The following is a 26,103-nucleotide window of genomic DNA, read 5'->3' on the forward strand; positions in this document are numbered from 1 at the left end:
AAACCAGAACTCTAGTTGGTTAATTTTTAATAGCTGCTTGGTGAGGGTCAGAGATGTGGGTTTGACTCCTGCCTCTGTAGTTTACAGTCTGCCACTTTAATAGGAACTCCAGTTTCTTCATTTGGCAAAAAAATATTGGAATGTGAGAACTTGCTCTGCCCAGCCCCAGGGCTGTGTGGTTCAGATGAGAGAATGGCTGTGAAGTGCTCTGGAAATGGAAAAGTTGTATTCAGGTGGTTGATATCCCTGCTGTGTGTGTGCATGTGTGTGCCTGAGTGTGTGTGCACGTGTGTGTGTGGTGTGTACCATTTATGCCCGGCCATCTCCATGGCAGTGACGTCAGCACTGGCTCTCTCTCTTCAGGCTCTTCCTGGACCTCACTACTACACATGGGGAGACCATGGCGGGATCATCATGGCCATCGCCCAAGGCATGGAAACCAATGAGCTGAAGTAAGTGTCTCTGGTGAAGCTTTTTAACATCACACTGTTCTCCCAGAAATTTAACTCTGTGATTATAAGTGGATTTATCTCTGTAGCACTAGGTTATTGACAGCACAATTTGTGCCTTGGGAAATTACTTAAATTTTTCTTGTTTATTAACTGGGAATGATAATCTGTCCTTCCTATCTCAGAGAGGAACAAATGAAATAATTTTACTGATTTGAAAAAGCACAGCTCTATATAAATAAAATTAATAATGACTAAAAAATTAACTAGAGGCTCTTCAACTTGTCTTTCTTTGCTTTGTGTGTGACACACAGAGTTACTCATAGAATGAGTCATAATAATAATAATGATACATGAGTAGTAATTTCAGAATACATATTACTTGATAGCCAAGTGAGTTTTACTGTGATACCTTTGGTTTTGGGGTTCTTGCAAATAGACCTGGAAAGGACATTTGGGGTTAATGGCTTCATCTTCTAGGTGAGAAAACTGAGGTTCAGAAACGTAAAGTAACTTACCCAAGATCCTCCCCTTTGTTAATAACAGACAAGACGAGCACTCAGGTCTTTAAATTACGTTCTGTGCTCTTTGCAGTATGTTCCTCTGAAAAGCAAAAATGTCAAGAGTTAGTAACCTCTGCTTTCTTGAGTCTGATTTTATCAGAACCAATTCTTTCATTACTTTAGTCTGAGTTAGGACAGAAGTTAATTTTGTTAACATTCGGTCGGGACAGACTATCTCTCATTTCTCCTTGTTTTTGGGCTGAACCCATGAGACAGATTGCTAAAGGAGCGGGAGAGAGCTCCTATAATCATCTTGTTTAACGCAAGGGAGAAAGCTTTCTTTCCTCGGCTCCTTTTAGAAACAGGGTCAGCAGCAAGAGAGAGAGGTGGGTGGTTTGAAAAAAGAACTCTTAGCTCGTTTCCCCTGTGGTTAATTGGACATGTGCTGAGTGACCTGGCCTCCAAGAAGCAGAGAGAAGCAAAGTCCCGGTGTTCTGCGCTCCACCTGGCTGGTCTCTGGTCTGTGCAGCTCTGGTCAGCAGCTGCTTTAGAGCCAGGAGTCAGAAGAAGTCCTGTTTGTACGCAACACACTGTGTCCCCATTCAGATTGACGTTTGCTCAAATGAGGACAGTCACGGTACATGCTTCCCACATTCGTGTCATTTATTTATCCATTAATTTATTAATTCCCATCTCACACATTTCGCGAGCACTGATGGTGCCTGGTGATGTGTATCTAAAGAGACATAGGATGTTTTCCTTCACTCGCGAGGATTCCATCCTCTAGTGGTGAGATAACACAAGTACACAACGCGATGTTCGGGCCGCTCCTTGAGAAGTACGGCAGGGGACGTAGTTTGGCTCCCTAGGAATACATTTCATTCTGTGTGTGGCAGTCAAACTGCAGAGACAGTTCCTGATTTTCCCTGTTTCAACTCTCCTCCAGATTACATTTGCATTCCAAGCTGGCTTCTCTGGAGTAGTTAATGTGATTCTGGTCCTCTTACACCATCTGTCGGTGCATATGTGCTCGGGGAACGCAGCGTCATTGCTAGCTAGCTGCAGGAAAACATGATCAGGAAAATAGACCCGCTGCCAGAAAATCACAGTGCCCTCGGCACATGTTGAGCCATGGTTTTGGGGGGGTAGACTTTAAGGATATGGACCCTCTAGCATCCCTCTCTTTGCACAGGTCACGTGGAGGTGTCTGTAGGTATGGTTCAAATAAAACATTTGCAAATATGAGAATATGTTCAGGCCTCCTATTGACAGGTGCGTGTGTCCCAGATATCAGGCTGAGCTTGGCCAAAATCTGTGTAGTGTAGCCACCTGGCATTTGTGTGTTGCTCACAGAGTTGTTTTGTTTTTTTCTTGCTTCTCCTGCTGCTCTGCTTTTGACCTGTGTGCTATCAGCTTCATCAGAAGAGAAGCAGGAAATAAATATTGTAATTAGTTCAGATCCTTAAACCCCATGAGTGAAGGCTGCTTCTGACTCACCTGGATTTCTATTGCTGGTCTAGGACTTCAGACACGTCTTAAGTCTGGTCTCCCCAGCCATGGCCATGGCCCCCTCCTTTGAGTCTCATAGTGTTTATTGGCGGCTGTCTCGTTGATTTGGCATTCATCGCATGCTGCCTCCTTTTGTTAGTTACCTTTTCATTATATGCCTGGTTTCCTCAACTCATTAACAAGGTCTTTGTAGACAAGGATTTCTATTTTATGCAGGCTAGCAGGCACTTAGTAAATATTTGATTGTTCAAATAAATAGGTCATGCACACTTAGTCTTCCAAGATTGCTTATTTTTTTCCTGGTTTATAAAACTGGAAAGGGTGGGGTAGTGTGGCAATCGCAGTCCCCGGGGGTGGGAGTACTTCCGTTATTCTCTGTTGTAAATGACAGTCCCTGGAGCTCAAATGTGAGTAGGGGTCTCTGGATGTATGCAGTCTGGTGAGAACGTGACTGTCAAGAGTTCAGGTCCACGCTGGATGGAAATGGAACATATTTCTGTTAAGCATCATTTCAGGTCAATTACACAAACATTTGTTGAATATCTACAAGGAGCCAGATGTTGTTCTAGGAACCGAGGATGCGGAGGTGAATGAGGCATCCTTTGGGAGCTGTCCAGCCCCATTGTGGCTCTGAGATGTTTCTGAGCCAGCTGGAGGGAGAGGCCGGGAGAAGAGCTTTCGACCCAAAGCTTATCCAGCCTTAGGGAGGAAGCCGTAACAACAGTAACCCTAGTGAGAGGTTTAGTGGGGACAGAGGGTGGAACATTGCTTAACGTAAGAGTTAAGTTTGGGGATGTTTTTTTTTTTTGGTTGGTCTTTTTTTTAAAAATTAATTTATTTATTTAGGCTGCATTGGGTCTTCGTTGCTGCGTGCAGGCTTTCTCTAGTTGTGGCGAGCAGGGGCTATTCTTTGTTGTAGATTGCAGAGCACGGGCTCTACGTGCACGGGCTTCAATAGTTGTGGCTCACGGGCTTAGTTGCTCTGCGGCATGTGGGATCTTCCCGGACCAAGGCTCGAACCCCTGTCCCCTGCATTGGCAGGTGGATTCTCAACCACTGCGCCACCAGGGAAGTCCCTGGTTGTTCTTTTAAATAATTTATGTCTTTCTCTCCCTGTTTAGCATAGTTAACTAAGAGTTGATGATTACTTGTTTCAGCTTCTGCCTTGATTCTCCACTGAGGCTGTTTTCTTTGTTGTTGTTAATTGAAATTGAGAGTAAGAAGTGGAACGCTTTGTCTTGCTCCTGTTTTCTACATGTCTGAAATGAATAAACAAGAACCTCTTCTGGGAGTCACTTACCCCTTCGTTCAGCATGCTGTCACCGTGAACCTGCTCAGGGGTTGCAGGTCGTTCTTGTGTAGAATCCGTGTTTTTCAGAGAAGGGGCTGTTGTGTTTTTGCACTCTGACCAAAAATGGACCCAAACCCAAGCTTGTCGGCTTGATAGTGAGGGATGAGATCAGTTTCCATTTCTTCCTAGTGGTTTGCCTGTCAGCATAATGATATTGGTAGTTACTAATAATACCTTGGACTTTCCCCAAAGCATCTTTCCTCATAGGAGATTTCAGATTTCATAGGGCTTCCCTCTGGGGAGTCCTGAAAAGCCACTGCAAAGACTACACCCAGCAGAGCAGCTGTCTTTTCTGGACCTGAGTTCTGGAAGCAGCTTCACAGTTCTGGAACGTGGGAGACGGCGGTTAACCTGTCCTTGTGGTTGCGGAACCTCCTCTCCTAGTAACTTACCTGGATGGTTGCAGAGAGAGCCAGCCCCGCCCCCACTTCATTCTCACCCCCATGTGGTGTCTTTGGCACTGTGAGTTATAGAGGAACAGGTATTCTTATCAACCTTTAACTGTTGAGAAACTGAGAGATGGGGTTAGAAAAAAAAAGAAAATACAGTGCAGTTCATTTAATTTCCTTTAACAAAAAAGCATTAATTAATGCCCCTCTGTGTGCCAGGGGCAGAAAAGTGAGTAAGGGGTCTTATTCCTGATGAACGGCAGCCCTAGTAGAAAAATCAGGTCATTTAAATATAGTAGGTATGTTACTGAACCAAACTTGGGTCCACTTGCCCATCTACTGACACTGGGTTGTGGTGAAGGAAAGTGCAGCATTTATTCTAAGGCATCATCAAGGAGTCCGGGACAGCTAGTGCTCAAAAAGCCCGAACTCCCTGATGGGTTTTATTTAGCAAAGCATTTTTTTTTTTTTTTTGCGGGCCTCTCACTGTTGTGGCCTCTCCCATTGCGGAGCACAGACTCCGGACGCGCAGGCTCAGCGGCCATGGCTCACGGGCCCAGCCGCTCCGCGGCATGTGGGATCTTCCCGGACCGGGGCACGAACCCATGTCCCCTGCATCGGCAGGCGGACTCTCAACCACTGCGCCACCAGGGAAGCCCAGCAAAGCATTTTTAAAGGCCAGGTGAGGGAGGGGCGTCGCAGGGTATGTGATCAGCCCTGCACAGTTCTCTGATTGGCTGATGATGAGGTAACAGGATGGTGCCACGGGGGTTAACATGATCAGTCCTTAGGCTCCAGTAGGCTACGTGCTCATGGTCATCAAGTAGTTAACGTCTTCCATTTGGTGGTGGTTTTAGCATCTGTAAAACAACACAGGAAATGTGCATGGTATACTGTTATCTAGGTATGTCAGAGAGGAGCTATAGCAGAGAACCTAGGGGAGGGGTCTGTTCCATAGGGTCCTGCTCCGTTACAGGTATAAGATAGAGGTGAGCACAGGGTGCAGGGCGGCCACAGGAAGGCCAGTAATGCTATCTGGGAGACAGGAGAAGGCTTCTGGGAGGAGAGGAAACTTGAGCTGAGACTTCAAGGGTAAAAAGCAATGTTGGGTTGCCACCCCAATGTTGGGTTGCCACCCCAGGTTTAGAAAGAGCTTGAGCAGAGACCAGCATGAATCAGAGTGCAAGGTGCAGCTCTTTAGTATTGACAGAATGTACATCTCGGGGTGTGTGAGGAATGAGGCTTGCAGTAGCTCTGGTCAGGGGCCAGGTCCCCTGAGGACCTTACACGCCGCACCAGAGGCATCAGACTTTGCTTTTGAAATGATAGAGTCCCTCTGAGGGTTTAAAAATAGGGGAATGACGTGGCTAGTGTAGAAAGATGGCTCTGGCAAGTTGAGGAGCATGAATCTAAAAGGACCAAGACTGGAGGTGAGAGATGCTGCTTAGGTGGGGACCAAGCATTTTGAGGACTATGTGTTCAGGACCTGCTTTTTGACTAGACGGTGTCAGGGGTGACAGGGCAAGATGATCATATCCCTCATAGAAAAGCAGAGGAAAAGGTATTGGCCTGAAGGGCCATAGGATGAGTGCAGATGTGGACAAGGTGAACTGAAGTGGCTGTGGTATGTCCACGGGGAGATCCCCAGTAGGGATCTGGACATATTACATCCTCTGGTTCTGTCTTCCACTGCCCGTTGCAGGAATTTTCTCTCTGTCATCTGTGATGGATGGTCACCCAAGTCTTTGCTTGAATAACTCTAGTGATGGGGACTTTGCCAAATCAAAAGGAGCTTCCATGTCACTTTGGACAATTTGTTGTTCATCTGTTCGTGCACTAAGTATTTATTCATCCGTTCCTTTATGAATGAAAGTTCTCAGGTCAGAGAGAGCCCAAATTCTCCTCCCTCCCGTTGCTATGCAGCGGGCTCAGCTTCCGGGAGATACATCCAACAGATACTTTCTCTTCTGCCTGAAAGCCTTTCAGATGCACGAGGACCTCTCCCTGTCCTCTTCAGAGCATCTCCTCTTCCATGGCAAACAGCCCCCGTTCCTTCCCTCCTGTGCTGTAGGATCCTGAATCTACACCCTCTAGCTTCTTCTCCTTTGGGCCCTCCTCACAATGTCAGAGGTTTAAGATGTGGAGCCCAGATCTGTCCCCAGCAGCCTGAAACATGCGTCACATTGGCGTTGATACCAGCATGATCCTAGACACTCAATTTCTTTTAATAAAAACCCTAAGACAATTTTTCTTTGCCCTATATCATTACCCTATTCTGAAATCAAGAGTTACCCTGAGAAAAGGAAACGGGATTCATTTATTGTGACTTGTGTGTGAAACAATTTGAGCTCCCAGCTCCAACTTCCTTCGTGTCTAAGTGCTCTCCAGTCAACTGTTTCATACTCCATTCTTGAAACAACTTTTTCTTCTTAAGGGAAATAAAACTACTTTTTCTCATCTAGTCTTGAGATCTTTATCTGTTCTCGTGGTTCTTTTAGAGATTATTAAAAGGAGCTCTGCAATTATACCTTTAAATCTTTCAGTTCCCTAGAGTGTGCTTTATTTTGCATTCATTTTCCTTTAACTTCCATCTTTTTTTTCTGCTTTGTCCAGTTTGAAGATCATTCTCTTTAATAAAGACAAAACCAAAATAGAAATTGACTAACTACTGCTGCCTCTTTTTCTGTCTTTCCTATTTATACCATTAACCATCAGACGGATGAGCCTATTCCATTTCTAATTCTTTTTTTTAATAATAGTGTTTATTTATTTTTATTTGTTGACAGTTTGCTTTATTTATTTATTTATGGCTGTGTTGGGTCTTCGTTTCTGTGCGAGGACTTTCTCTAGTTGTGGCAAGCGGGGGCCACTCTTCATCGCGGTGCGCAGGCCTCTCACTATCACCGCCACTCTTACTGCGGAGCACAGGCTCCAGATGCAAAGGCTCAGTAATTGTGGCTCACGGGCCCAGTTGCTCCGCGGCATGTGGGATCTTCCCAGACCAGGGCTCGAACCCGTGTCTCCTGCATTGGCAGGCAGATTCTCAACCACTGTGCCACCAGGGAAGTCCTCCATTTCTAATTCTTTATAGGACTTGCTGGGTAACCAACCCACGTCTCACTGCTCACTAACCTCCCAATTATTTTGGTCATTTGAAGCATAATCCTTGACTTATTTTGAGTTTGCGTTGTTTGGCCACTGTTTCTACAGATTACTAGCTGTAAGAATGACAGCTAGGATTAATTAGCAGATTGCTACTGCTCTTTAAGTTTTTACCCTTGGTTAATATGACTTTTCTCATCTTGAATATGTTTTTTTTAAAAAGTCTGAGCTCATCAAGGACCTTTCTCTCCAGCCACACATTTGTGTTTTAAATTGAGTGTCTACCAGTGCTTCACTTATTTAGTGTATCTTTGGTTATATTATGTTACTACTGTATTATAGTCCCATCTTCTTGAGAGCTTTGGCCATGAGATTAGGTCTATACTTCTGTTTGAACGTTTTAAATTCTCCGTCCTAAGGGCTGGGGCCCTACGTCCTCTTTCACGACTATTAGGCGTATAAAGATGGCTTGGTTTGTTTTCTTGCAAGGTTCTTGTCACTTTCACTTCACCAGCACAAGTTCTCCTCTGGAGGTCAGAATTTGGTCCAGAACAGATGTTCCCTTAACTTTTGCAGTTGATAATATGACTACCATGTCTCCAAAATTTTGAAAAAAGCACTGTTTTTTAAATGCCCAGTTTATTCTTAGGTTCAGGGCTGTACTCGGCCATGCACCTGCTTTTTAGTCTCATTAATATGTTATGGTCAGAGTCTGCTGGGAACTTCTCAAGAAATGGGATGATTCATTTCCTGAGGTTATCTCGCGTTCGAGGAGCTGTTAAGTAGAATTACCTAGGCAATGTGCAAATAGGCAGACTTCCGGCCTTATCACACGGATGGCTCCCATCATGTCTGGTTAATAGGCTGACTCTGCTGGTTCAGTTTGCTTTAAAGATGGCACTAAGCCATTTGCTCATCACCCTGCTACAAGAAAGAGACTGAATGAGTTACCTTATCCCCGTACCTGCTTCAGAGATAGCTTAAACCAAAAGCGTATCAGCCAGAAGAGAATTTCTCCTCTTAGGAAGATCTGTGGAGGAGATTGCTTAGTCCCCATTGCCCTGTAGCCCCACCACTAGGTTTAACCCATAGCTCTTCTTGCAGAAGTACCAATTTTAGTAATCTCAAGACAAGAGGAAGTGTTTGGATTGAATGATGTTGTAAAAAGAACTACATCAAGTATTAAGATCCTGAGTGAGTAAAACTAATATCTCAAAAACATGGGAAAAGTGAAAGAAAAGTTTTGTATATAATTTGGATTTGAGAGACCCAGTGGCTCTGTGACCCTCATGAACCCCCTCTTAATTGAGTGGTTTCTCATGGTGAGCATCTCACCAGCTTACTGGGTGATGAAGCAAATACCAGGCACACTTTCCTCTCCTTCTCCTCTTCAATACAAAAGATAATTTGAAATCAGTACAGTTACTTCAGTGCTGCTTTTTTTTTTTTCCCTCAAGGGCTTGCTCTCTCGTTCTGATGTAATCTGTCTTGGAGACTTTTCTCAGGACACACTTTCCTCCAACTTTTTAATTTTTAAGACTATGGGAAAAGTTGGAAAAATTGTATAAAAATTACTCATGTGACCTTCCCCTACAGCTCCCTTAATCACCAATTGTTAACATTTTGTCCGTTTGCTCTGCTTTTGCCATCTATCCTGTCATCTTTCTATCCATCCATCCATCCAGCCATTCATCTGTGCAGCCACCCTTTTTTTTTGGGAATCATTTGAAAGAAAGTTGCAGCTCTTGGGCCTCTTTATAGCTAAATACTTAAACATATCTCCAGGAAGTCAGCATATTTTACTGCACAATCAGAATGCCATTATCACACCCAAGAAAATGATCATGAACTCAGTATTACTTACAGACTATTATATTTTCTCAGTTGTCCTTTACTATTTGTAGCTGCTGGGTTTTTTTTCTAATCCAGGATTCAGTCCACGTTTACATATCGCATTTGGTTATTATACCTCTTTAGTCTCTTTCAATCTATAACAAGCCCTCTGCCTCTTGTTGGTTGGTTGGTTGGTTTTTCATGGCCTTGATGTTTTGAAGCATCTAGACTAGTTGTCATGTAGAAAGTTCCACATTCTGAATTTGTCCAGTCGCATGGAATAGTAGTGCCTAGATGATGTGGTATCCTCAGTGCTTTGTCCAGGAGGTACACGATGTCAGGTTGAACCACTGTGAGTGATGCTAAGTTTGTTGAGGGTTGAACCTCAGATTGTCCGCTGTAAATTACATTTCCCCCTTTGCAGTGAGTGTGAGTTGATATCTTTAGACCGTGTGAACTCTCTGGTCCTCTTGTCTGACTCGGTTGTTACAGTGGGGGGGTTATAGTACAGTCACTTTTCTCATTCTGTCATTGTTTTCAACATTTATTAGGTAGCACTGTAGTATAATAAAAAAAAATTCCCTCCTCCCTTTCTCTTCCTGTTTGGTATCATTTAGAGACCCATGGCCTCTTTTCATTCAGTGTATTATCTGTTACCATCATTTCTCTTTGTTAAGTTCATATTTTCCCAGACTGGCCAGTTGGAGCCCCATCAAGGTGGCTCCCATGTCCTTTCGGGTTATCGGCATCCGTCTGTGAGCACTTCCTCCCTTTCTGGCACAACCTTAAACTTGCCCGGCTTTAGCCCAGTATCAGCCACTTCTCCAAGGAGCCCTGGTTCCTCTTACAGATGAATGTTATCTGGAAACCAAGCTCTCGCCCCGGAGACTTTAACCGCAAGGATCCTTTTACTTGCATTTGGGCAGGTACAGCACCAACGAAGGGGAGACCTGGAAAACATTCATCTTCTCCGAGAAGCCGGTGTTTGTGTACGGGCTCCTCACGGAGCCCGGCGAGAAGAGCACTGTCTTCACCATCTTTGGCTCCAACAAAGAGAACATCCACAGCTGGCTGATCCTCCAGGTCAATGCCACGGCTGCCTTGGGTAAGCTGCTGCCTCCTCGGCCCTTTGCACAGAAATACCTATTGAAAGCATCAGCTTAGATACCGTGCCCTGGGAAGAGTTTGTGATCCATTGAAGAAGACGGGCACATATGCAGTAAGTGAATGAGAGATTCAGAGGCAGTTGCTCGGGCAGTTGTTCATAGGGCCACATGTTGTCTTTTGTATTCTCATTTCCTGTGCGGTCACGGGCACAGGGGAGGTTTACGTATGTGTGTGCTGAACATGTGAATGAATGAATGCTTGGAAAACATACTTCCAAATTAGCAGTTCCAGTTTGGCAAATTCAGTGGGTAACTACTACTAGTGATGCAGGGTCCTCTCAGAGCTGCCTGGGGTCTCATCACCATCTGCTCGCCCAGACGCAGGACCTGTAAATAAGCGAGCAGGGAGAGTGAACTTCTTTATCGTACTTCTTCCTTCCTCACCCCCGTGTAACCCTGCCCTCGGCAACTTCTCTGCTTCGGCTGACATTATTCCAGCTGCCTGGAATGCCCCTTGGGTTCAGTTTCCACTCGTTGAAATCCTTCTCATGGATCAGGATCCAATGCACTTGACCGCTACTCCCAACCAAGAGATCTCTCCCCTCTTCTCTGTGTCCCTAGCGTACGTGTACTCATCACACCTTGATTTACAAATTTGTGTCTGTCCCTCTGGGTGTGTCCTCTCCCATCAACTAGATCATAGGTCTTTAGACGCAAGAACCTGCCCTGTGCATAGTCATATTCTACCCACTGGACGGCCTGATAACCTTATTGTCAGTAAGGGTTTAATAAATGCTTGCTGATTGGAATGGTGTTGAGTTGACAGTAGTTCATCAGTTTCAGGCAGCATTTAATCTCACCAAAGACACACATATGAAAAAGACGTCAACTACCAGTATAGACATTGGTGTACTTTGGAATTCCTGTAGAAACCACTCTACTTAAATTTCGAGTGGATGTGGGTAGATGGAATGACGGTCCAGGTTGTCTGACCAGTTCTCACCCTCCTTTCATGAAGATCCCATACCTTCCGAGCAGTGACAGTGAATTCTCTTGCTCGTGGGCCATACTACCAGATGCGTCCACGCTGCCTCGGGAGGCAGGCAGGGGACAGTACTCCTGAGGGGTACCATCTCTCAGGGATTCAGCCTCTACCTAACTCCCTGGAGATGAACGCCTCTGGGCACCTGTTTCTAAGGAAACTGCAGAATCTGCGGAAATCTTTCCGAAGTGTAGACAGTGAGCACCAAAGAAGCTTGCTTCTTCCCATCTTTCTCAGATGCACGTCCGTGTTTCAGGGGACACCAAGGGGCTGCTGCCCGGCCTCAGAGCCGGCTGATTAGAGGGACGGGCTGGCTCCGGGGGCCTGCACACCCGCTGGGCAGTAACGGGAGGTACGGGAAGTGGGTGGCTGGGCTGCGGGGCGGGCAGGACAGGAAACCCTGCGTGTGTCTGCCTGTAATGCTGTATTTCCTCCTCCTTAGGGGTTCCCTGCACAGAGAACGACTACAAGCTGTGGTCCCCGTCTGATGAGCGGGGCAGCGAGTGTCTGCTAGGGCACAAGACGGTTTTCAAACGCAGGATCCCCCACGCCACGTGTTTTAACGGAGAAGACTTCGACCGGCCGGTGGTGCTGTCCAACTGCTCCTGTACCCGACAGGACTATGAATGGTGGGTTCTACATCCATGCCAGGGACTGAGTTCTATTCTGGTCACTCACCGGTGTGGGAAACAGACTAGGACATGGTCCCTTCCCCTGAAGAAAGGGAGGGAGTCATAGGAAACAAATATTTATTAAGCATCTCTTATGAGCCCGGAACCGTGCTAGGCACTGTTTATGCAGGTTATTCCATTTAGTTGTTACAGCCGTGTGATGTGGTGGAGGTGTGACACCCAGGCAAGTTGTGGTGGTTTATGCAGGAATAGGTCACTCTGGGATTTGTTTCTACGAGGGCAGCCCAAGAAAGGAACATGCTGAAGGTTCGATTGTAGATAACTCCTTTTTTGTTAGGAGCCCTATTCCAGAGGGAATTTGTTTCTTTATCTGAAACGAGGGGGGGTTAGTGTTTTTTATATATATATATATATATATATATATATATATATATATTTGTATATTCATGGGTCCTTGAGTAAAATATCCAAGACGCTGCTTGACATTGTGGAAGAAATGACGTGCACACAAATCATTGTAACAGGAGACGGGAAGATGCAGGTACCTTGGAGGAGGAACGGGTGCTTTTGCTGGGATTATTGATAGGAAAGAGGAGACTGGGATTTGCTGCTGGGGAATCAGGAAATCTCTGGAGGCAACACTGTTTGAGATGGGCTTTAAGGAGGAAGCATCAGGGTACGTGACTGGAGCGTTCTGGGAAGACGCAGCAGCAGCGTGAAGGTGTGGAAACAGGAAAGTGTAGTTGGTGGTTTAGTTTGGATGTCTTGTTGGATGTATGACTGGGGGTCAGTGAGTGGAGATGAGGCTGAAAAGAGAGAGACTACGGTGGGGTGGAGACTTGGGCGTGGACCATATTCTGTAAGCAGGAGGATGTCTTTGGAGGCTTTTGAGGAGAGTTGATGACCAGAACAGAGCTTAGCTTTAGGAAGGTGATGCTAGCAGTAGAGACATAGGGTCTCAGAGCCCGTAGACGATCCCCCAAGTCTGTGATCCAGCATGAAATCATTCCAGGTTTGCAGGGCTCTCGGTAGAGCGCGGGTACTGATCGTAAGCACATAACTCATTTTTCAGTGGTTGCCGAAGCATAAAGAAACCAAAGGTTGCTTTGGGAAGCCACACTTATCTTGACTAAAGCCAGAAACCTTGGATGTGTTCTAGTCCAGAGGTGGGAACAGGGCCACAGAGTAAACGTTTTAGGCTTTGCAGGCCATGTGGTCTCCGTTGCAGCTACTCAGCTCTGCCTGTGTATTGAGATTGCCGCCTAGATGAATGGGCGTGGCCGTGACCCGATAAAGCTTTATTTACAAAACAGCCAACCAGATTCAGGCAGTTCCGGTCCTAGACCAGTGCTTCGGAAACTTGAAGGTGCATGTGAATCATCTTGGATCTCATTAAAATGCAAGTCCTGACTTGGTTGTCCTGGGGCCCTGCCGTCGCCCAGGCTCCAGGTGACCCCGAGGCTGCTTCTCTGCAGAGCTACCCTCAGAGCAGCAGGACTTTAGGCAGCCAAAGACGAGCATCCTCTCCGAAAGCCGTGTGGTCCTAAGATAACAACGTAGACGCTTTCATGGCAGAAGCACAGAGCTGTTCAATGTTCCCAGTGATGTCCGCTCAGTGCCCCTCTGCTGCCTTCTGCCCTCCCTTAGAGAACCCTAAATGGTAATGCCAGTCGGAGGGATTTTGCTGGTCTGAGGTATCCCTGCCGACTGGATTGAGACTTTGGGGACCCTGATCATGGAAAAGATTACGAGCCCTCTCTCCTCCCTCTTTTATCCCCATTAAATACTTGAAAATAAGACAAAATGAAGAATATGTGAGAAAATCTGACAAATCTTGATTTTTTTTTTTGATGAACACTATTATGCTTTTTCTCTAAAATCATCATTGTTTTTCTCTAAAATCCCCCCAAAACAGCAATAGCAACAACCAAAAGCAAAAGCCAGGTGCCTGGCCCCCATGGGTCCACCACACCCACTCAGCTAAAAGCCACTGGAGGCTGAGACCAGGAAACAGCCTGCCTCGCCCCTCTTGGGCTTTGGGCCAGATGGGATTGTGGGGTGATGACCATACAAACGGTGAAGGGTGTGTTTCAGGGCATCCTGTAGTTCCCCTGTTTGCTGTAGCTTCTAGAAAGGAACAGCCTGACTGCATGGCTCTTGGAAAGGTTTGGTGGCACTGACCTGTGGCAGTGGGGAGGGCAGGGTCTGGACATGGACATGAAGAGAGGAAGTGAGAATCGGCGAGCTCCCAGTGTCTGTCCATTGGTCCTGCTCCTGAGGGACAGCTGTACTTACTTCCAACAGTCCTTTCGGGCCTCCCTGGGAAGCACAGTTACTAGCCTGTATGTTCCCTGATTTCAGGAGTAGTTTCTTTTACATCTTTATATTCCCCCAGGTTGCCAATAAGAGTGGTTTTCAAACTCTTGACTGCAACTCCTAGTAAGCAATGTATTTTATAGTGTGATCCTGTACCTACACATATTTGTGTATGTAGACACGTACACACATCTATGTAAACAGGAGTTTTATGAGGTAAGATTCACTTTCAAGTGAATCTTGTGAGGGGGGGAGGAAGCAGGTCTGGACCCTCCAATATGCTTTCACAGCCCACTAGGTCATGACCCATAGTTTGAAAAAACTGCCCAAGCAGAGTACTTTGCCATTGGAGTAATTAATGCTCTGCTTAGTCCCCCAAAAGGTTTAAAGCAGCCATTCCGTAGAAATTTACCGGATTTAATGAATGGAACGTGTTTGGTACGGTAATAAAACTGCTCCCTTCTGAAAAATGCTCTACAGGGTGCTAAATGTGGACTGTCATGTAATATGTACACGAACCACTTTGCCCTGTACCTGTTAATACTTTTCCTGCAGTAGGTGTTATACTTGATAGAGTAAATAAAGGCTTTTGGGTAAAGCACATCGACATGGAAAGTCCCGTTGGATTATGAGTTTATGGTTTGGGCCAGACCTTGGCAAGTACAGCTGCCTCGTTTTAGAGCCGTCCACTCACGCAGACAAGGGCAGGGCCAAGACTAGACCTGGGACCCCTGCTTCCTACCCCAGGGCTCTGCCTGGCTAGCTGGCCAGTGTGGAAGAGATGTGGTCCCCAAACTGCAGAAGGTCTGGGTCCCGAAGTGCACGAGGAGGCCCCCACGGTGATTTTAGGGAGAAGGTGGACATGCTCTTAAATAACATTGAATCTTTAGTTTAGAAAAAAGACGGTTCCTTTAAATTTCTCTTTTAATCCTTCCAGTCACGTCAAGGAGAAAGTCTCACTGGGTGCTAGTAATTCTTCACATTTGCCAATTGCTTTTAACAAAGAGAGGGCAGGCCCAGAGTCTCTGGACAGGGAACTGGGTCCAGCTAAAAAAAAGTCAGTATTATTTTGTCTTTGGCATCATGATCTGTCTCGTTTCTGTCTATTTATGGCATATGATAATGGTTTTCCTATTATGGCTCTGTTATAAAGTTTCTTTTGAAAATGCATTAGTGTAAAATAGTGAGTATTCGTTAAAGGGACATGTTGAGTAACTTACAATACAGGTGGTGGGCAGTAGGGTGGACATCGCAAGGGAGGGTCCCAAAATACCTGAAGTGTGTCAACCAGCGGCCTTACCGAGCCCCAATTGCCTTTTCAGTGACTTTGGCTTCAAGATGAGTGAAGATTTGTTATTAGAGGTTTGTGTTCCGGATCCTGAGTTTTCTGGGAAGTCGCACTCCCCTCCCGTGCCTTGTCCTGTGGGTTCTGCTTACAGGAGAACCAGAGGGTACGTCTCACAGAGGTTGCCATGTCTGGGGCACGGCGGGTCTGCACTTGGTATGGAGAGCGCAGAGGACCACCTGGGTTCCTTTCATACTCTAAATGCCAGAATTCCAAGGTAGCAGGTTTCAGGTAGCTTGGGGAATATTTAAAACTGTGATGTTTGCAAACTCGTCTCCCCATCCTAGCCCCCCGTGGAAAAAAATGCAAGTCTGTAAGCGTCTCTGCAACTCCAGTTGTTTCTTAAGTCATAAACTTCAGCCAGTGCACGTCTTCAGAGCATTGTGTTGAAGAGATACAGTTGACGCTTGAACAATACACATTTGAAACGCATATAAGGTCCACTTACATGTGGAGTTTCTTCAGTAAATATAATACCTGTATTTTCATTGTACTTTTAAGTTAAGGTGGGGGAAAGTTTGTGTTCGATGAGAGATCACAGTACGTAGAATCAAAAGAACTAGGGTTCTAATCCTGATTCTACTCAGACTATTTGAGTTCCTGCCTTTGGGTGAGTCATTTATGAATTCCTTTGACTTTGAGGTGGAGGTAGCAGTACTACGTGGATTTTTACCTGTAGTGGTGGGGGGTTGGTCAGTGCCCCTAACCCTGGAGCTGTTCAAGGGTCAACGGTATATGTGAAACTCTCGCCTGGGACAGTGCTCCAAATTGTCTGTGCTGCCTCATTTATTTACAGGCAGAAGCAATTCAGAATGATTCAATTCCTTCTTCTTGCTGTATAGGAAGATGAATAGATAAGCTGTATTGTCCATGGATGGGTAAATGTTCCTTTATGACTATTCTTTGATGTTTCTGACCTCTTACTCTTGGGTGGGGGTGACAGCTATCGGAAGATTTCTGGGGACACCTGCAGTGGAGGAGATGTTGAAGTACGCCTGGAAGGAGAGCTGGTGCCGTGTCCTTTGGCAGGTGAGACGTGGTTTCTTCCCTTTGTCTTGTCGAGACATTGTTGAAGCATTCCCGTGATCTCACCTGGCTCTTCAAACTTCCTGGAGAGAAAGGATGGGTATCTCAGAGCTCCCGTTTCCCTCTAAGCATGGTATCCAAACAACATTTATTTATAACCTTATGTTTTTATAGGAATGGAAGACATTTTCAGAGGGAAATCCCTTTTGTTCATTGAAAAATATTTATTTGGCATCTGTTGTGTTCTAGGCGTGGGGGGCCGAGGGCACCCTTAGGCCTTCTGTGTGTTCCGTGATCCGTTTGTTTGTCATAGAAAGAGACTCATGGCTTTCTGGGAAATAGCTAAGTGATCTATCTTAATTTTTATAACAATAATTATGACTAATATTTTAATGGAATTTTACACATTTTAATGTACTTTTCCATGCGTTATCAGTTTAGTCCTTAGAACTACCCAGTGAAGCAGATATTATTATTAGCTCCATTTTTTTTTTTTTTTTAATATGAGGAAGTGTGTTCAGAGGAGAGAGTTAAACAGTTTATTTGAGGTCACACGTCTGGTGAGTGACAGAGCTAGAATTCAGACTCTAAGCCTCATGCTCTTGCTTGGCCATCACTGAAGTGGCACGTGAGCGTCATTCCCATTCTTTGAGGTGATCACGTGCACGCTCATTGGGGGAAACTTTTGCAGCAAGTGCACATGCTGTAAAGGTATAATGTGTTCCAAACATTTCAAGTTGATTTGGTGGTGATAGCAGATGTGGAGGTATTTGTAATATAGACGTGAAATTATGATACCTTAACAAAGAGCTAATCTCTTAGCATCTTTCCTTTCTTTGCTCCGTTTCTAGTCTTTTTCATGTAGGGCTTCTCTTCCCTCTGAGCCCTCCCTCCTGCTCACGCCTCTCGGGGAAGGTGCGTGACTGGAGCTGGCTTCACTGGTGGTGGTGGCGTCTGATGGAACAGACATCAGCGCCAAAGGAAGCCTGAGCGAACAGCCTCACCCTCCGCGGGCAGGGAAGAGCAGCCCTCTCCTTCGCTCACTGCTCGCCAGTTTGCCCTGGTGTTTTTCGTGCTAAGCTCATTAGTCCCTTAATTTAATCTTCCATCATTACTGAGTAATTAACATCCCTCACTGTGGAGACTTCAAAAGAACATGGCTTCCGCAGATTCCCACAAATGAGCAGATAATATTCAAACAGTCCCCTCACGAGAGCTGTTATTGATGAGGGCTTGGGTGAGCAGGGTTTGAGTGATCGCTCTTAAGGGGCTGGAGTAGGTACTTTGGTAATAAATATTTCTGAAGGTAATTCAGCGAGGGGCAAAACAGTTTGTTTAAAACTGTCTAAACTGGTAGGAAAGCTATTTTCTCTTCTGATAGGAGAAGATAGGATAGGGAATGAAGTGGAAAAATCTCATTTGTAGTGTAGGCCACCTCCTAAATGTTTTTTTTTTTTTGTAAAGCATGGAATAGAAGGCAGGGATGTACCAAGAAAGGAAAAGATGGTTTTATAGGACTAATGTGGAACCGTCATATGTTTGCAAAGATGAGGTAATCTGGTCGTCTGGAAGGATTTTTAAAAGTGAAGTAATTTTTCTTCCTTTGAGATTAGGATAATAACGCACATCTCTAGGCTGGGCTCATGTATGGCTGGGATTTACCAAGAATTCTATTTCTTTTCTAAGTTAAGAATTGCACACAAAATCCTGTCTGTTCCTCTACACCCAATCCTAAGGCAGGTGTTTCAGGACTCAGACTCTACTCAAAAGGCAGTAGTTGGTTAGAAGGAAAAAAAAAACCAAACCCAAAGCAACAGAATGAGGTTTCTAGATGGTAGAGAGATGTGGGGTGAAGGGCTTGCTGCTGTGAATGTGTCTCCGCATCTCCACGTGGCAGCTGCCATGAGAATCCTTGATTCCAATGTCATTTACAAGCTCGGCACTTTTCATCTTGACTATTCCGTCCCCTGGGAATTACAGTGGGAAGGTTTTCTTGCAGACCAAAGGGAGGGGTTTGTTATCATGTGGTGGTGGCTTAGATACTTTTGAAGTGAAGTAATACTGAAGGAAAAGAAGGCAAATTTACCTTTGGTAAAAAATAGTAGGTAGACTTACATTTTGGGGGTGCATTATCTATATTGAAGCCTTTATAAAGCAGAGGTGGCTAGGACATGTTAACTCGTTGAATGAATGGGATGAGAGAGAGCAAACAACCACAGTCACCGTGCAGGCGTGCAGCAGAGGGACCCAGATTTGCAGCTTGGTCCCAGATGTAACATATTGTCACAACGATGCCTCAGGTATGGATGCAGGTGTGTTGCTCATCTCCATTCCCTTGGAAGAATCTGGATGTTTTCCAGGCTGTTCCCTAAGTGGAAGAGACAGAGCACCAGCTCTTCACGTTCCTAGTTGTCTGACGTTAAGTCAGTCTCGTAAGCACCCTGGGCTTCTATTTCTATGTCTTGAAAAATGGCACCATCGGTGTTACACCATTGGGTGCTAAAACATAGACTCTGGATCCAGACCCTCCGAGTTCAAGTCTTTGTTCTGCCCCTTACTGGTTGTGTGACCTTGAGTGGGTTACTTAACCTCTTTGCTCTCCGTTTTCTCATTTGTAAAATCAAGTTAATAGTAGTTCTTCCTTTATACAGTTGTTACTGGGATCAGACAACGCCTGGTACATAGTATGTACGTTGTGTAAGTATTTAAGTAGAAATAGAATCTTTGTGATGATTGTGTTGTAAAACGTTTTGTAGGTGGCCAAGGATGTATTATTGCTTTGAAAATATAGTAGGGTGATATAATTGCTCTGTGTCATTGTGAACAATATTGAATGGGTGAGTAAATAGATTAGGAAACTTAGCTGTAAGTCTTCAGCGACTTGGGGTCTTTAGTCAACAAGATTACGATGCCACGTGATGCAGTCCTGTGACAAGGAGGAACGTGCTGATTGGTGTAATTATTTTGTCAAGCGTGACCAAAACTTTTCGGCCGAGCTCTGAAGAATAGCTATTGGAGCATGACTACCGGAGGGAATCTAGATTTTTAAAAAATGTAGCAAGTAGACACTTTGCAGAGGAAACAGAGATTCACGGGAGTTTAAGAAACTTGCCCAAGGCAGAAATGTGATTCCTTCACCCACCTTCTAAGTCTGGATTCCTACGTTCTCACTTGACCCACGCCATGTGCAGTGGCTCTGAGGTTTATGGGTGAGAAAAAAGAGGGTCAGACGTGCGAGGACCCGTTCAGCATCCCCAGGTCCAGCCCCCTGTCGTCTTTGTGTGTCTGTGCAGAGGAGAACGAGTTCATCCTGTACGCCATGCGCAAGTCCATCCACCGCTACGACTTGACCTCCGGAGCCACCGAGCAGTTGCCTCTCACCGGGCTGCGGGCAGCGGTGGCCCTGGACTTCGACTATGACCGCAACTGCTTGTATTGGTCCGACCTGGCCTTGGACATCATCCAGGTGCGTCCACTCTGGGTCTGCTCGCGGGGGCTGTGCCTCGTGACTGCCCAGTCCTGGTAAGCTTCTTGCAGAGTGGCCCGAGGAGATGGGTATTGGAGGTTTTTAAGTTGTAACTCCTCTCAGGGCCAACGGAGGACACTTTTCAGTTTTCTGTTTTAGTATGTTCTTTCCCTACCTACCTCTGTCCTTGTAGGAAGGACAGAGGGAGCCGCCAGTCTGTGGTATTGCTTCTAAGTGAGGTCTCCCTTTACCTGCTGGAAAGCGTTTAGGATTCGGTGTGTAGCACTATTAGTCCCTCCCTATCGTACGCACTGCCTCGTTAGCGTCCTTCCTTCCAAGCCGTGATATAGTAACACTTGACTTCTCCATAGTTCACGTAATTATCCATTTCAGCTATTCTGAGCACGGTCAAGAACCAGGAAGTAAGCTGTGAAGGTCGCCATGCAGGCCAGATAGATGGCCATACACTCAGACCCATGCATTTTAAAGGAGAGCTATTTGATATTTATTCATTGCTTATTTAATCCTTTTAGAAAAGCAATTCCAGCAAGTTTTATCTGGACTTCCAACCCAACAGAAATTTTACAGGGCCCGGGTATCCGAAGGGTTTGGTGGGGGGGTGGCAGTGACTACTGCCCGTTACTGTCCCAGCGATAGCACCTGATGGCTAGGAGCCTCCCGAGGGAGGAAAGACTTTTTATAAAAAGCAGACACGGGATTTAAAAAATAACAGCAGTCTGGTTTCGTTTATTTTAAAAGCAGACAGACTTATGCATTTTGGTCATCTCCACCTCATTATTGTGATACAGCACAGCTCAGTGACCGGTGTTCATGATGATAATGCAAGGTGATATAAAAGATTCAGTTCTGTTTAGTTATTCTGCTTCAAACAGGAAGCCATAATCCATTTTAGAAATGCTTTTATCAAAAACCAGCTTCATGCATCTGGAACACTTACGAATATAAAACATCTCCGCCCTCCCCCTTCAAGCCAATTGAATAAGTGGGTTCCCATCGAAGGGGCTGATTTGGCTGGAGGTCATTTGAACATTTCACACCGTTTCTTCTTTCTTTCTTTCTCATCAGCGCCTCTGTTTGAACGGGAGTGCAGGGCAAGAGGTGATCGTCAGTTCTGGCCTGGAGACAGTGGAAGCCTTGGCTTTTGAACCCCTCAGCCAGTTACTTTACTGGGTGGATTCTGGCTTCAAAAAGATTGAGGTATGTCCTTAATTATGCAAGCAGGGGAGCCCCTGGGCTGGGAGCCGGAGTTGACACAGAAGCAGGAGCCAGTGTGTCTCATTCCTCTGGAGATTCCCTGAGAAATGCAGAGAATGGAGGTCCCGTGTGCGAACGGGGTGCCTGAATCTGTTAAACAGAGATTTCATTAAGATACCTGAATACTTACTTTTGGGCTAGCAGAAGCACAGAGTAGTAACAGCAATGATGATAATGATACCGTCGCGTTCTTACAATGCTGTAACAGCCACACTCGAGTATTATGCTGTCAATTAGCATAATGAAGATAATATCGTGATTATTATCATAATATCATTGTTATTAATGATGAGATACCCTGTTGGAACCACTTTGCATGAATTATTTGATTCACTTCTCACAGCCACCCTGTAAGGTAGGTGCTCTCGTATCCTCACTTCACCTGTCTGCACCTGAGCTCCGCAGGGCACTGGGAGGGTAAGAAGTCATGGTCTCCTAGGCATATGCTCAACCCCTGCATGTTCCTGCTGAGGCAGTGGGGTGCTGCCTCCGCACCTCTTTATACTGATTTCACTGGGGAGACATGACTTGTGGTTTACTGGAAGGCACAGTAGAAGCAGAGAGACCCAGAGAGTTGGGGGAAGTTACATGACAAAAGCCACAAACTCGAGAGACAGACCTGGGTTCAGTCTTTTTTTTTTTGCGGTACGCGGGCCTCTCACTGTTGTGGCCTCTCCCGTTGCGGAGCACAGGCTCCAGACGCGCAGGCTCAGCGGCCATGGCTCACGGGCCCAGCCGCTCCGCGGCATGTGGGATCTTCCCGGACCGGGGCATGAACCCACGTCCCCTGCATCGGCAGGCGGCCTCTCAACCACTGCGCCACCAGGGAAGCCCTGGGTTCAGTCTTTATTCTAGTAGCTGAGTGACTCGGGCAAGTTTCTCATCCCTTCTAAGCTTCAGTTTCTTCATCTGTAAGGTGAGGATTCCTTTATCCATTCAGTCATTTGACAAGTGCTGTTTCCGGGCACACTGCGTGCCAGGTATGGTTTTAGGTCATGATGATACAGCAGGAGGCAAGACACACAGGTCCCTGTGCTGAGAGAGATTAGGTTTTAGTGGAGCAAGCAAAATAATGAAGAAATAAGTCCATCCGTCCTATTGGTGCCACGTGCTGCAAAGAACATCAAATGGGGCAATGTGACTGTGTGACTGGGGAGAGGAAGTGTCTTGGAAGGGACATCTGAGCTGAGCCCTGATCGAGGAGGGGATCACTGGAGTGTTCCCCTCACAGGGCGTTTGAGAGAACGGAATGGAAAGATACACAGCGCCGGGCACACACTGAGCAGTGCGTCGGTGGTCTTCTTATTACTCTTCCGCTCCTTTTTTTAATTGAGTGTGGTCAGCGCTCTGCTAGAAGGGTGCAGGTAAAGCTTCAGTGTCCACACGCGTCCACAGTGTACAACTGAAATACGGTGTGTGAAATGGTGTAAGAGTGGCTGCCCCTGGATCAAGACGGCTCAGAAGGGTCAGCAGAGCCGGTGGGCCTGGGGGTGGATCTGGTGGGAGCAGACGGGAGCAGGTATGTCAGGCTTGGGGAACCATGAGAAGACCAGCCTCCCTGAAGTTGTAGGAGCCTGTGTGGAGGAGAGAATGTGGAGAGAGCAGTCTGTGGAGGCTCTTAAACGGCAAGGCGGTGACGTTGAGAATTTGTTTTGTGGACAAAGCAGAGCCATTGGTGGCTTTGGAGCAGCGGAGGCGGGTGGAGTTAGTAAACACACAGTGAGCACTTACTTCGTGCAGGTCATCAAGCCCCCAGAACTGGGGGCACAGGTGGCGCTGGCTCCGCTGTCAGACTGTGTGAGAATTGTCACCTGAGCCAGAGGAGGGAAGAACTCATTCTGGCTGGAGGTCAGGGCAGGTTTCCAGATCAGTCTGTAGGGGAATCAGGCGGCCATAAAGGGACCCATCTGTAGGAGGGAGCCAAGTAGGAAACTGTGCAATGTTTAAGGAGCTCAGACCCATCTTGGCCTTTTCCCCTCCTTTGTCAGGTGGGGAATCCAGATGGCGACTTCCGACTCACGATTGTCAATTCCTCTGTGCTTGACCGGCCCAGGGCTCTGGTCCTCGTGCCCCGAGACGGGTAAGTGTGGTCCCAAAGGAAATCTGTGTGTGTCCAATGCTGCAACAGACAGATTCTCATGGAAAGGCAAACTGCTGGACAGAAACTTGTTTCTAATGATTGTGGTTGAAATAATCTATGACCTGCAAGTCTTGGAACCATGACTTAGACATCCTGGGCAGCTAACTCCATCCCCTTTCCATTAGCGAGCATCAGAATCTCTGTAGGCACCCAGATGTCTCACAGCTGTGGGGTGTTTCTCTAACAAAAGGTAGTATTAAAAGTCTCTCTGGACATAGTCAGGCCCACATAGTTGGATATGGAGTCTTTATCTTGAGTTTAACGTGTGATACAGACATTTAACCCCTTGCTTCTTTTCTCTGCCCCCCAGCTTGTGTTTTCTTACCAGCAATTTGTATGCACTTGGGAAATGCAGAGGTGCTTTTTATTAATTTATTATTAACTTAAGGAAACAGAGCTAAATGGGAAATTCTGGATGAGGCTTTGTAGCATTTATGATTGAGAATTAGATCGATTTTAAAAGAAAATTCTGAAAATAAGATATGCATTTGATTAAAAATATTAAAAGAGAGTAGAAGTTTATGAAATGAAAAATATTTGTTTCCTCCATTCTCTTAACTCTTCACCCTCCCATTTCCTAGGGGTAATCATTGTTAACAGTTTCTTGGTTAAGAGTTATCATTCAGAGTTTATTTTTACCCGTGTACACGTGTATGCCCTTTAAACACAGACACACAGACACACACACACACGCGTATCAGAAAGGATTATAGGATATTTACTATTCTGCATGTTTTAAAAATATTTAATATGGTTTGAAGATTGTTTTATGTGAGCACATGTAGATCTTTAGACATCATAATATTCTTTTGTGTGTACCATAATGTATCACTTTATAGATTAACATATTTGTGTGTATACATGTATATACACCTAAATATATATGTGTATACACACCTATGTATATTTTTTTGGCTAGTATGAACAATGCTGTGATGAACATCTTTGTACATTGTCTTTGCATAACTTGATGATACCATAGATAAATTCCAATAAAAGAATTTGTGGGTCAAGTAATTAAGTGGCTTTACCTATTAGAATTAGAGATTATAACAGTGCTGAACTAACCGGCTGAATGCTTGTCTCTTCGGAGCAGTTTTTGAGCTCCCATTTCCCCAGTTCTGATGGGATGTGTGCTCTTCCCCGGTTTTGGCCAGGGTGATGTTCTGGACCGACTGGGGGGACCTGAGGCCTGGCATTTACCGGAGCGACATGGATGGTTCGGCTGCCTATCGTCTTGTGTCGGAGGACGTGAAGTGGCCCAATGGCATCACCGTGGACGAGCGGTGGATCTACTGGACGGATGCCTACCTGGACTGCATCGAGCGGATCACCTTCAGCGGCCAGCAGCGCTCTGTCATCCTGGACAACCTCCCACACCCCTACGCCATTGCTGTCTTTAAGGTGGGGCCTCACCTGTTCCAGCATTGGGCAACCTGTCAGTGTCTGTGAGGAGCAGGCTGAGGTGCAGAGCCTGCTGTCTCTGGGTTTCTGCAGAGATGCTTATCTAACCTAGAAACTCAGCTCATTTCTGAATTGGAGGCAGTGTCTTTCTGCCCATAGGGAGGGATGCCAGACAGAGCTGCCAGGGATCCAGGATGCTCACTGTTCACCTTTCAAAAGTTTGAGCTTGCATCCCATGAAAAGTCCTGGCTTGCCTTTCAGTAGCGGTAGCCTCATTTTGGCTCTGTGTCTTTTTTTTTTTTTTTGTGATACGCGGGCCTCTCACTGTTGTGGCCTCTCCTGTTGTGGAGCACAGGCTCCGGACGTGCAGGCTCAGCAGCCATGTCTCACGGGCCCAGCCGCTCCGCGGCATGTGGGATCTTCCCGGATGGGGGCACGAACCCGTGTTCCCTGCATCGGCAGACGGGCTCTCAACCACTGCGCCACCAGGGAAGCCCTCTGTGTCTTTTTTTAAAATTTTTTATTTTTTGGCTGCATTGGGTCTTCGTTGCTGCGTGCGGGCTTTCTCTAGTTGCAGTGAGCAGGGGCTACTCGTCATTGCGGTGCGCGGGCTTCTCATTGCAGTGACTTCTCTTGTTGCAGAACATGGGCTGTAGGTGTGCGGGCTTCAGTAGTTGCAGCACGTGGGCTCAGTAGTTGCGGCATGTGGGCTTAGTTGCTACACAGCATGTGGGATCTTCCTGGACCAGGGATCGAACCCCTGTCCCCTGCGTTGGCAGGCAGATTCTTAACCACTGCATCCCCAGGGAAGTCCCTGGCTCTGTGTCTTGGTCTCTTGTGAGGTTTGCTCTCTTCATTCCCTGATGTCTTGAGATGAGCCCTGTCCCACCTCTGCCTCCTGGAGGTGGCCTATCACTTGTGCTTCGACTCTAGAACACAAAATGGTTGTTCAGATTTTCTACGGAAGGGTTCAACTTGTGGTCAAACTTACCGGATGCTTATCGGATAGTTTCTTTGGGGTGGTTCCTTCAGTGTGGATGCTTGGTGAGGTTTGGATAAAATCACTGACTCTTGCATTTAAGTCAGGTCTTGATCAGGCTGATCATTCAGCCAGTGAATGGTAGGTGTCCACTGCACGATGGAGCTCTTGGTCTGAATGAGGGTCCAGAAAAAAAGACAGAAGAGCTGACTGACGAACAAAGGTTTTCTTTTTAG

The 26,103-nt window shown here is 46.1% G+C and overlaps 1 protein-coding gene across 3 annotated transcripts in view; it reads left to right on the plus strand.

Moving 5' to 3' along the window:
* SORL1 (sortilin related receptor 1) overlaps positions 1–26,103 on the plus strand; it is a 258,666-nt gene that overhangs the window by 167,583 nt on the left and 64,980 nt on the right. For all 3 annotated transcript variants that reach the window (XM_067751357.1, XM_067751356.1, XM_067751358.1), the window contains 9 exons: positions 364–452; positions 10,063–10,241; positions 11,727–11,913; positions 15,555–15,683; positions 16,521–16,606; positions 19,897–20,069; positions 21,156–21,287; positions 23,333–23,424; positions 24,642–24,888. In XM_067751357.1, coding sequence (XP_067607458.1) covers positions 364–452; positions 10,063–10,241; positions 11,727–11,913; positions 15,555–15,683; positions 16,521–16,606; positions 19,897–20,069; positions 21,156–21,287; positions 23,333–23,424; positions 24,642–24,888 — 1,314 coding nt within the window. The remainder of the gene's footprint in view (positions 1–363; positions 453–10,062; positions 10,242–11,726; positions 11,914–15,554; positions 15,684–16,520; positions 16,607–19,896; positions 20,070–21,155; positions 21,288–23,332; positions 23,425–24,641; positions 24,889–26,103) is intronic.

This window comes from Pseudorca crassidens, chromosome 9 (genome assembly GCF_039906515.1).
Source record: "Pseudorca crassidens isolate mPseCra1 chromosome 9, mPseCra1.hap1, whole genome shotgun sequence".
NCBI classification, from domain to species: Eukaryota; Metazoa; Chordata; class Mammalia; order Artiodactyla; family Delphinidae; genus Pseudorca; species Pseudorca crassidens.